Below are 12,352 nucleotides of genomic sequence, written 5' to 3' on the forward strand. Positions count from 1 at the left end.
AAGCTCTGTAAAATAGCAATCACATTATGAAGCTGCAGCAGAACTTCATTTTAAACATTCACATCCAAAGAAACAGACTATTTATTGTCCACATACCCTGATTATAAAATATACCTTGCTGCTATTAAACAATAGTGCTGCAGCTTCTTGTGGCCTACAGTGTTATGTTTGCTGTACAAAAATATGTGAACTCCACAAAATATATCAATAAAATTACAGAATGGTTTTAGTTAATGAATAACTCACGCCTGGCATTTCAATAGATAATCTCGGTCTGCATGCTTGGGATTGCAAGGAGGAATTTTACACGCATCCGGTTTTCCTGGGTGTAGTTATCCTGATTTTGCAAAGGTGTAACCGTGTTCCTGGCTGATGACTGGTAAAATGTCAGTTTTGCAGCAAATCTAACGAGCAGAAGTCTCTGCCTTTCATGATTTTACCAAGGAACAGACTGGCTGATGTTACTGTCTGTGACAAGACAGATCCTAACAGAAGCACGCAGTCGCATTTGCCATCGAGCTGCCCTTTGAAATGATGTGAGAAGCTGGAAGGTGAGTTTGGGGGTCTCGTGGGAGAAACGGGTTAGTGGTTCTCTCCATCACTTCAGATGAATGCAAGTGATTTATTTTTGTTGTCGTAGTTTGTAGGATAAACTGTGAGACTGTGGCATGTGTTACAGGCACAGTGTGTGGGTTGCCTCTCTTGACACGCTTCCAGGAGAAACTTCACTGTTTTGATACCACACACCTCCTGTCTGCCTGTGGCACTGCTGTGGAAGCCTTGCTAACGAGTCTGACTAATGCACTGAGTGAAGAAGTACCACGAAAGCAGCAGCCTACCCACAATTGCAGAAAGTTGCAGAAGAAAGTGCTCTTTTTCCATGCAGCCATTTCCCCAGCATGAATTGTTTGCCAGGAAAGTAAAAGAATTAGCATTTGCTGTTAAGCTGCTTCAGATTTGCATTTCCTTGCTCTTTGTACATTACTAATGCCCTGCTCTTCCAATTCTTTAATGTTTAGATTTTCTCCTGTTCACCAGTCAGAAAGAAAGGATCTTTCCAGAGTCACTGACTGTGTCATACGGACACTTCTGCTTTCTTGTGACTCCCCGCTGTCTCCTCTGAACTGACTTGTCACTTCTGTGTCACAGGTTTCTAACTGGCTTGAGAGAGTTGGCTGTGGTATGGTAAGAGTCAACCGCTCTACAGATGGAGGAAGTGGCGGTACCTGTCTTCAACTGCTTCTTGTCCAAATTTGCTTGAAAGGTGTAGAAGGAAGGTGAAGATGCAAACCATAGTACAGCACTGAAGTATCCGATGTTCTGCAAAGCCCCCATCGTTCCCCTGAGAGAACTCCTCCCTGTCTCACTCTGGTAGATGGTGACACCCACCATCACAGAATTAAGATGTTCTCCTTCCCAACTGATACCCTCTGTGACAAGTGGGAGGTGGTTGCAGGGATGGTATCTGTGTTACGTTCAGGCATCTCTTTGCAAGATCGCTCCACAGCTTTCCCTGTTAAATTCCGAAGCCTCTTTCAAAACTTGAAAGAGGTGGGTGTAAGGTTGAAAATCCTCAACAAGACAGGAACCTTTGTTCTTATGCCTCATATACCTGGTACATCTTCAACAGGGAAGGGGTTTTTTGTATTTTCCTTTCAAAATTGTCTTATTTCTTAAAGGAGAGAGTAAATTCTTTCTTCTTTAGCCCTCCTCAATTTCTGGAAAGGCCAGAGTTAGGAGAAAAGGTGGAAGTTCAGGGTTTTACCAATGCATTGATGGACTTTTAAGCTGAATGAATTCGTTTTCTCATCTTGCATCTTCCTTTGGCAAGAAATTAAGCTTTGTTAAAAGGGATATTCAGAAAGATGACCAGAGTTGTACAGAACCACAGCCATCCATCCCTTCCTTCTCTCTGACTGTAGCCATCCCTATCCAAAACATCTGTAAGAACATACAGAGAAATGGTCCTTCAGTATCATCTGTATATCTGGTCTCTCTGCCTTACAGGGATAGAAGAAAAAGATTTGTTATACTTTCTCCCTTTGCTCTCCCTTCTTTCCTTCCATTTAATAAGTGTACCCGAACATATAGAATGTTTGGGGTTTTTTTTGACAGAGAAATCTAAACCTGTGCCCCAGAGCTCCTGTTAATCACAATTTCTGATTAATCTGAAATCAGTATATTGCCTAAGCTTTTGTGTATATATATCATATATATATACAAAAGCGTGTGTGTGTATTGTGTGTGTGTGTGTATGTGTGCATGCATGGGGAAACTTTCCAAAGTTGAGAAATACATTTTGTTTCACTTCAACAAATGCAAGCATGGAACTTCAACGTTTTTCAAGTCCAAAGTGAATCACGCTGTTGGTAAAGGTATCTCCCACTTAACACAGTGCTTGGTTTCCCAGACACGTTGGAAGAGTTTATTCCAATTCCTCAATTTATCTACGAGAGGCAGCAGCTTATCTGCATGGTGCACAGCCTCCTGTGAGCAAGGTGTTTGTCAGCTACCCCTGTGTAGCATGGGATAGATATTCAGTAGAAGAGTCCTTGCTGGCAGCGCCTTTGAATTTAAGCTCACTTCTGGCTCATTGCCTTTTTATTAAATGATTGCACACGCGGTCATGGGTACATCCTTAGGTTTCTCTCGCAAGTGCTTACACTGAAAATAAAATATAAATGCTGTATGACCAAGGGGACATAAGATAAAGGAGCAACCTTCAAACTCTAACATAGGAGCAGGAATTATCTAACACCGAGGACAAGTAAGCATAGGCTAACTTGCCAAACTCACTGAAATCTGTCCTGCTGCAGCCTAGTGATCATTACGGTCATGGAGCTGGGTGTTATCAGTGCTCAGGGGTTTTGTGGGATGCTGGGATCCACTGACCCTTCCAGACATCACATGCAACAGCAAGGGTTCAGTCCCAAGCACCAGCATTACATCTGCTGTGCCTGGGAAATCATCTATCACCGAATGGTTGCATAGCACTAACGCCATCCCATAGGCCCTTTGCTGTGGCTGATTCACGTTGCTCATTAAGCACGGAAGCCATTTCCTATTCCCTGAGCTACAACTCTCAAATTCCACCATTGCTTTTTGTTATCTCCTCACAGCCCAGCAAAGCTGTTTGTCAGCTGTGCTACAGGGGCAGGACTGCAAAAACACTCTTGGACAATGTGGCTGGAAGCACTGCATGACGTGCCTGCCTTACAACAGCAGTAATCCCACGGGGAGAGGCACTCATCTCTGTGTCACCTGAGAGTGTTCTGAGGTCCAGAGTTACACCTTTGTCATCCTCACACCTAAATTTAGACCATCTCATCTTGTCTCAAGGGTGCTCTTCTGCAACTGTGCTATTAACCCACAGCACCAGGTTCCAAGTTGTTATCCCTGGTCCAATTGTGGTCAGAGTGAATGGGCCATGAAACCCCCCTGCTTTCCTTCAGGTGCCTCCAGGTAACACCTCAGAGCATTGCAGCAGGGAGAGCCTCTGCTTGCTGCTCCGAAACACAGTAACCTTTTGGGAATGAAAACAAAAAAATACAGAGCGACTGTTTGGCAGTGTGTGTTTGAAACTTGATCTTATTATTTATAAACTAGGATTTAACCTTTTAAAATGTTTATTATTATGGCTCTGTTCTAAAGAAGGGCTGTAAGATCGCATTGCAACTCCCGCGGATGCGCTTGTTCTTGGCATTAAGGTTTACCTCTCAGCGCTTTAATGAAAACTTGTCTGCTTTTGCTACTACAAGGTGTCATTTGCAAAGCAACCATAACTCCAGAATACAAACTGTATTCACTTCTGGCTCTTCCTTGCAGTTAAAATAAACAGTCAACCGTGGCCTATCCTCAGAGCAGGCTGTGTGTGTGGACTGGCTTCAAATGATGATGTTGCTTACGCCTGCACAATTGATTTTATCAGAACTGCTCTCATGCAACTCAGTTAAGAGGTCTATGAAGTGTGACTGGAAGCAACGCTCGCCCTGTGAAATGAGGATAAAAGTGAGAAGGAACGTCAGTTCGTCATCAAACCCCAAAGTGAGATTACAGAGACTGACAGCAAGCGGAAAAAAAAGGAAGCTTTGATTTAGAAAGGGTAAAGAAAATTCAGAAGTCACAAAGGCACAGGCTAAGGAGCCATGTTGTTTTCAGAGTAGAATAAGTACTTAGGAGATGAATGCAGGAATTTAATAGAAACAGTACTACCTTAATACTGGAACGCACTTCTTAGAAGACACTGAACACATAGGCCTAAAAGAGGTGCGTTTTTCACTGAGCAGGCATACGAATAAGTAAAGTAATGGTCATGGAGAAGAATTTAACCATATGCTTTAAGAACAAAGGGGACAGAGTCTTTAGCAGAGACCGTTGTGATAGCACAGAGGGCAATGGTTTCAGGCAGAATGAAAAGAGATTTAGACTGGATATAAGCAAAAGGTTTGTTATGATAAGGGTGTGAGGCACTGGAATAGGTTGCCCAGAGAGGTAGTGGGTGCCCCATCCCTGGAGATGTTTCCAGGACAGGCTGGATGGGGCTCTGAGCAGCCTGATGCAGCTGTAGGTGTCTCTGTTCATTGCAGAGGAGTTGGGCCAGATGACCTTTAAAAGTCCCTTCCAATTCAAACAGTTCTATGATTCAATGAAACTCTGAGATAGTTCTGACCCCTAGTTCTACCCTTTTCGTGATTTAGACAAAGATGTGGCTGTTAGCAAGCATGAGGACAGTGTGTCTTGATCAAAAGCAAACTCTGCTTTACAAGGAAGGACATGGGCATTTGGTATACACCTGCTGTGGTGTGCCGCACCTGTATCAGTGTGTCAGACTGCAGCCTCCAGGATCAGAGTTGTCCTCTGTTTTGCAAATCTATGAACAGTGGTAGTAACTAATAGTATTGGCAGATGGAGTTCCTGGAGTACAGCTGAGATACCCATGGGTGATGCTGTGCTCCTCAGCTTGAAGCACAGCTGAGGCTGGGAAGCTACTGCAGCATCAGACGTACATGTTATTGTAGAGGTGTGTCATAGAAGTCTGGAATATCAGGATCCTGCCACAAGTTATTGGCACTGCCACATGTTGCAGCCCTCAGGACGCAGGCTGCATGCTTTGCTGTTTTTACTTCTAGAAGTTCTTATTGCATGTTTATTCTTAATGACACTTGCAGCAGCCAGAGCTCAAGACATGCTGAAGTTCCCTGCTGGTAAGCACTGGTTCACACAGCTCCCTTTTTCCTTCTGTTGCTGTGGAAATAGCAGCGACATGGGAACAGCACAGCTGAAGGCCTTCCTGGGTGCCCAGTGTGTGTTCTCCTGGGGAAGGCAGTGGGATGAGGGGGGCTGCCAGCCCAGCACCATGCTTGTGAGCAGGGACAGTGGAGAAGTGGCTGGGAGGTGTGGCAAGGACGTCCTGCGGTAGTTGTGACTCAAGGGAAGCAGCTGTCATTTCCATCTCCAGTATAGGTGGATTTACTTATTGCAGCTTTTTGTTATCATCCCAGCTCACCTACTGAGAATGCACTTCTTCTGAAGATTTTAAGTGGAGCCACCACACAGGTACACAACCCCAGCACTGCTGGGACCTGTTGTCTGAACTGGTTGCTTTGCAGCATATTTAAAACTGCAGTGAGGTTCCTTGCTGGTGTCCTCCACTGCCCCCAGGTGTCCCAGCACAGCTGATGTCAGAGCAGGGCCCTGCCCCTATGAGACCTCTCTCCAACCTCTACCTTGATAGCAACTCCCACCACACGTTAACACCTATCTATCTAAATCTCCCCTAACCAATCTGTTTCACATTGCTAGGTGATAATCCAGGTTTCCCATTCTCATCCATCTCCTGTTGACACCCAGATGAAGGACCTGAAGGATAAGGAAGAAGGAAATGGGGGCCAAACTTTCCAATTGATTTGTCTGCAAGTATGGAAAGATACTTGCTAGAATGTTCAAAAGCATTTAGCTGTACAAAATGAAACCCCTCCATATAATGCTCATTGCTATAGCCAATGCAAGATAAGTGATCCTCATCAGTGTTTTTGCTACTGTTAGGCTTACCTAACCACCCAGGATGGGCAGACTTGAGCAGCCAAACTCCTGTCAAACACAAGTTGCAGGTCCCTTTAAATTCACATTTACATTTAGTTATGCCTGCCATAGGCTTATCAAACGCTAGTGGTTACTACTCAGCTGTGTCCTCTGAGAATGACCCCATGTTCTCTAATGCATCTGACAATTATCATTGTCCTACAACCCCAGCAAAATGCACTCACTTTATTTACTACCAGGGCATTTTGCTAGAGACATTCATTGAGCAAAGTATCTTTCTCATTTCTTGTGATTAAAAATCATGCAAAATACACACAAACTAACCTGTTTTAGTTTTAAGTCCATGGACCTTTACCTTCTAGAGATTTACATAAGGGTGGAAGAAGAATGTTCTCAGGTGAACCTGATTATGGGGTTAGCTCATTGAGACAGATGTGGATCATTAGGGGGTAGGAGGGGAAAATTGTGAAGAGAGGATAAAAGAGCCTTTGGAAGATGCCACAGGGAAGCTTTCCAGTCTCTTGTCCTCCTAACTGTTTCTGGCATCTTATTATGCCATCACCTATTCCTTTTAATAGCTTTCTTCCTTTAGAGCTCTCCCCATCTGCAGACTTGAGACCTTGCAGCAGCCCTGTAGTTATCCCTGGCAAAGATGGAAAAGCCTTCCTAGGAGGGACCCCCTCACCCAGGACACGCCGCCTGCCCCCACGTTTGGCCTGGTGCTCCATCGACTGGGATAGGCTCTGCCTCCTGCAGCCCTTGGGATCTGGGGGCTTTGGGGCTGTTTACAAGGCCACCTACCATGGTGTGACTGTGGCTGTGAAGCAGGTGAAGAAGAGCAGCAAAAACCGGCTGGCATCCCGACAGAGCTTCTGGGCTGAGCTAAACGTAGCCCGACTGCAGCATGATAACGTGGTGCGTGTGGTGGCTGCCAGCACGTGTGCCCCTGCCAGCCAGAATAGCCTGGGCACCATCATCATGGAATATGTTGGCAATGTCACCCTGCACCACGTCATTTATGGCACTAGAGATGTATGGACGCAGGGCGAGGAGGAAGAAGGAGGATGTGGGAGGAAGGTTCTGAGCATGAAGGAGGCTGTGTGCTACTCGTGTGACATTGTGACTGGCTTAGCCTTCCTTCACTCGCAGGGCATCGTGCACCTCGACCTGAAGCCTGCCAATATTCTCATCACTGAGCATGGAGTGTGCAAGATCGGAGACTTTGGCTGCTCCCAGAGACTGGAGGAAGGCTTGTCCCAGAGCCACCATGTTTGCCAGCAAGGGGGCACATACACCCACCGTGCGCCTGAGCTCCTCAAGGGTGAGAGGGTCACTGCCAAAGCAGACATCTACTCCTTTGCCATCACCCTCTGGCAGATCATCATGCGGGAGCAGCCCTACCTGGGCGAGCGGCAGTACGTGCTCTATGCTGTGGTAGCCTACAACTTGCGCCCTTCTCTGGCGGCCGCCATCTTCCACGAGTCACCGGTGGGCCAAAGGCTTCAGAGCATCATCAGCTGCTGCTGGAAGGCTGACGTAGAGGAGCGCCTCAGCGCGGCCCAGCTGCTCCCCAGCCTCAGGGCCCTGAAGGGGAACCTCTAGGGGAGCTCAAGGTTACTCTCAACTTTTTCCCTCTACTTTTTCTTCAAAAATAATGACTGTAGCTTCTTTGATATCTTTTATATTAAAAAAAAAGTTTTGTTATAAGAAAATAAATAAAGAAATTGAACGAATTTGGTTTTTAAATTACAGAGGGGATAGAGAGGCAAGGATACAGGTGTTGGTGAGAATATAGCCTACTTTTTTTTTTAGTGGCTCTTTTTTAGTTATCTGTGATGGGCGTCTGCACTTAGAGGAAAAGCTGGGGACAAAGAAAAATGGTTTTCAAGTACAAAAGAGTGCTGCTTCTGGATAGTGTTTTGTATAGAATATTTTCTGGTATTTTGAGACACATGTAGTTCTTTAGATTAACTAAGCCTGGGCATGTGAGATTTTCATATCTGAAGGCAGAGTAGCGGTGTTTGTCGTTGTCTATTCTTTTCCTGTTCTTAGATGTAAGTATGTTGTTTCCGGAGTGGAAAATGTAAAATACCTTATCTCCCTGTTGAAAGGAGGGACCTTCTTACATTTAATAGCCTCTGTTTGACAAGATGATGAACATCCTAACAAGTTGTTCTTTTCCAAGTTTCCAGTCTTTCTGTGCTACCGGGCGTTTGTTGGAACTCGCTAGCTGGTATATTGTAAACTGCAGTATCTGAAGGATCACAAAAGCATCTTGTGTGGAACAGAAAGTTCCTAGATCTTGGAGATAGAATAGATTTAAAAAAAAGAAAAGAAAAGATAATGTGAACTGACAGGGAGATGCAGAAACCTCAAACTGGGGAAGGAGTGCAAGAAATCATTCTCTCTTCTTAATATGTGGGTCAGTACCAGATAAGATACCAAAGAGACTGAAGAGGAAGGTTGCTTAAAGTAGTAATAATAATACTTAGCTAGTTCTTAAAATGTACATTGTTGTACAAACCTTCTGCTCATGACTGTGATGTTTCTTATCTAATGTCTTTCCTAATCTGGTTGTAACGTGTCTGGGAGAGGAACTGCTCTAGGCAGTACTAGAGACAGAGAGCTCTGGTTTTTCATTTATCAAAACCAGTCATTATAGATCTGTCTAGATCTCGGCCCTTATCTGGAACTATAAAGATCTGGCTGCTGTAGCTGATACTGTCATTCTCAGAAACTATACTTTATAAGAGAGCAAGTGTGAAGTTTTGATCCAGTTGTTTTTATTTCCCTTTCCTTGGTCTTTCTTCCATTCTGGGGGGAAGAAAAAGAAAAAAAAAAGAAAAAAATCCCAAAGGCATTGAGCCATTTTCCTGGTTTCTGACCTACATCTGTTTTCAGCCCTGTGAAATCCTGGGAAGGAGCAACTATGTACATTTGAGATGATTCTACAGGTCTTTATGGGGTTTGGGTTTTTCCTTGAAGTCCATGCTTTGTAAAGCAGAGCTAAGCTTAACTGTTTCTTTCTTTCCTGTCCCTCCTAAGTGGAACTATGAAAGGGCTTCTCAGTCTGAGATGCTGTAATTTTCTTTGTTTTCCCTGTCAAAATAATCATGCTATAAAACCAGAACTTGTTTTACATGTTGCATAACTTCTCTTGTTGATGAACAGTAACTATCTTACAGGAGTTGTTATAATGAGCCAATTCCTCTTTAAAATGATTTAGCCGAGGGCACGTAAAATAAATTGTCAGATGAAGCCATGGGTGCATCTCACATTAACTTCAAGCTGCAGTGGATTTTCTTCTGGGATAGACTAAGAACTCTGCATGGTACTTAATATGTGGGTACTTTGTAATGTGATGTCATAACAGTGGGGATGCTTTATTGTTTTTTTTTAATAATGGGGTTTTCCCAGAAGGAATAGAGGGATCTGTCAGAGCACGCAGAGCTGGGTTAGAGAAGTGAAAGCCCATCTCAGATTGAATCTGGTGAGGTTTGTGGAGAGCAACGGGAAGGTTTTTATAGGTACATCAACAGCAAAAGGAACAGTAGGTTGAATCTGGGCCCAGTGCTGAGTGGAGCAAGGGAGCTGGTGAAGAAAAAGAAACAAAACCCTGGGAGAAGGACAAGGTATTCACCTATTGTTTCTTCACTTCAGTTTTTAATGTGAAGACCTGCATTAAGGAATCTTAAGCACCACTGGGACCAATGGGAAATACAGAGCAAGGATGACTTGGTGTAGGAAGGAACAGGTTAGGGAACGTTCAGACAAACATCCTACACAAGTCCATGGGCCTTGATTGAGCGCATGCACGTGTGCCAAGAGATCTAGCTGATGTCACTGTTAGGCCATGCCAATCTGAAAAGGTCACGGCAGGTGAGGGAGGCTCTGCCAGACTCGCAGAGAGGAATGTCACTGCTATCATCAAGAAGGAGGACCTAGGAAACTTATAAGATAGTTAACTTCACATCACTCCCTGAAGTGGTGAAACAGCTGATCCTGGAAACAATTCCAAGCACATGAAGGACAAGAAAGTAATCAGGTGTAGTCAGCATGGATTTATGAAGCCCAGCTAGAGGTCAGTCACCTGTGGTATACTCTGAATGCTAATCCTGGGGATAGTAGAGTTTAAAATCTCTGTTATTAATGTGGATGACTAGATAGTGAGTACCATCAGCAAGTCTGCAGGTGATACTGAATGGGTTGGAGTGGTTGATTAAGCAAATGGTTTTGCTGCTATTCAGTGGAGCCTGGCCAGGCTGGAGAAATTCATCAATGGGGATCAGCAAAGGGAAATGTGAAGTTAAGCAACTGAGGAAAAAGAGACCTAGACACCATTACAGGCTCAGGGCCGTTTGTCCAGGAAGCAGATGTGCAGGAAAGGACCCAGAGTTCCAGATCCCAAGTTGAACGTGAGCTAGCAATGCGCCCTTGTGGCGAAGGAGGCCAACAGCATCTTGGGCTGCATCGTGGAGGGCATTTTGAGCTCCTCCAGAAGATCAACAGATGTGATTATTCAGTTCTGCTCAGAGCTGAAGGGATGTGTTTGGGATCTGTGGGCCAACACCACACCAGGCTGCCCAGGGCCCCATCCAGCCTGGCCTTGGGCACCTCCAAGGTGCCTCCATGGGGCTCCCACAGCTTCTCTATGGGCCAGGGCCAGTGCTTCACCACTCTCTGAGTAAATCATTTCTTCCAAACATCTAATTTAAATCTCCTCTCTTGTATTTTAAAACCATTTTCCCTTGTCCTTTTGCTATATGCCCAAGTAAAAAAGTTGGTCTCCCTTCTGTTTAGAATCTCCTTTTAAATACTGGAAAGATGCAATGAGGTCTCCTTGGATCCTCCTCATCTCCAGACTGAACAAGCCCATCTCCCTCAGTCTGTTTTCACAGGAGAGGTGCTCCTGTGCTGCAACAGCTCCACATCCTTCTTGTGCTGGGGGCCCCAGGCCTGGACACAGTACTCCAGATGGGCCCTCATGAGGGCAGAGTAGAGGGGGACGGTCATCCATGATGATCATTGAGTCCAACTGCTTGCTTCATGCACGACTGTTGCAAATTCAAACCACGCTCATGGTTGTAAGTCAGGATAAATGTTAAGGGCTCCTCACCCCTGGTTTTCTGCATTCCTGAAGCTGACTGCCAGCAGCTGATGAACCTTAACATAGGTTCTATTGAAGACCTGGAGAAAGTGCTACAACCTGGTCATTGTAGTTTATCAACATCTTTTTGTAGTTACTGAGCATGATATATTTATTGAACCAGTACTGATGATCCTTCCAGTTTGGGAGGCAGAAGTCAAAGAAGGTTGGAGAATTTTTTTTCTATTTTATCATTGCTTTTGGTGGAAGGAGGGTGCTGATAGCAGCGTTTGCCAGGATGCAAAAGATGACAGAACATCAGTTTTTCAATCTGTGCACTAAATGCCTTAGGGTATATATGAAGACATAATGAGCTTGAAAGGCTGAACAAGCATTCTTGTCCCAATCAGCTCTGTAGGGTCTTGCAAATTTGGAAGTATGGGGCACAGTGTTGCACGGATTCAGATAATGCAGCATCACTGGTACTGCAGTGTACCCGTGGGCTCTGCCCTCCAGCCATCTGCCAGCCAGTGTGCTCTGTTCAGTGTAAAAGCAATACTAAGAGTGGGCCAGACCTCCTCAAGCAAGAGTGGTTGCAGCATCTGGGCTGCGCTTTTCAGAAGGAATAAAGCCTCATTTGTCCCAACTGGTAAATGCCAGATATCTCATGTCTTACCATCAACTAAGTTTGATATAGTTGATAGATATAGCTATTTTTCTTGAAGGCTGAAATGTTCTTCTGTTTATTTAATAGCGTAACTTTTGGCACAGCAAAGTGCCATTCCTGGGATCCCAGGGTTGCTGTGCCATGCCACAATGGCTGCCTTCTCACTGTGAGCTCTTTTTGTTTGTATTCCCAGCTCATAAGTGGGACCCCAGCACAAGCTGCCTTTCTAGCTTCCAGCTCTAGTGCTGCACTGAGTTAACTAGTCCAAACCAACTGGGTTAGCTGCTGCCTCATAGCAGTCCTGCGTAGCCACAGTCTGCATGGAAACTTCACCCAGCTCCCATTAACACCCTAATTCCTAACTAACAGCCAAATCTGGCTGTCTGTACTAATTTCTGACAGCTCATATTAAAATGGATACTGTGAAATGCTTGTGTTCTAATTTCTGACAGCTCATATTAAAATGGATACTGTGAAATGCTTGTGTTCTATTGCATAGTCATCAGCAGCAGTAGCTTTGGATGTATTAATCGCATCAGAGTGTTATGTGTTATGCT

General features: G+C 44.7%; 1 protein-coding gene across 1 annotated transcript; it reads left to right on the forward strand.

The window, feature by feature from the left end:
- The first annotated feature begins 6,541 nt into the window (after positions 1–6,541).
- MOS (MOS proto-oncogene, serine/threonine kinase) lies at positions 6,542–8,957 on the forward strand. Its single transcript, XM_072329465.1, has one exon. It carries the CDS (start codon positions 6,595–6,597, stop codon positions 7,642–7,644), a length of 1,050 nt encoding a protein of 349 aa, XP_072185566.1. The 5' UTR covers positions 6,542–6,594; the 3' UTR covers positions 7,645–8,957.
- The last annotated feature ends 3,395 nt before the right edge of the window (positions 8,958–12,352 follow it).

The sequence above is a fragment of the Excalfactoria chinensis genome, chromosome 2 (assembly GCF_039878825.1).
Source record: "Excalfactoria chinensis isolate bCotChi1 chromosome 2, bCotChi1.hap2, whole genome shotgun sequence".
Classification (NCBI taxonomy): domain Eukaryota; kingdom Metazoa; phylum Chordata; class Aves; order Galliformes; family Phasianidae; genus Excalfactoria; species Excalfactoria chinensis.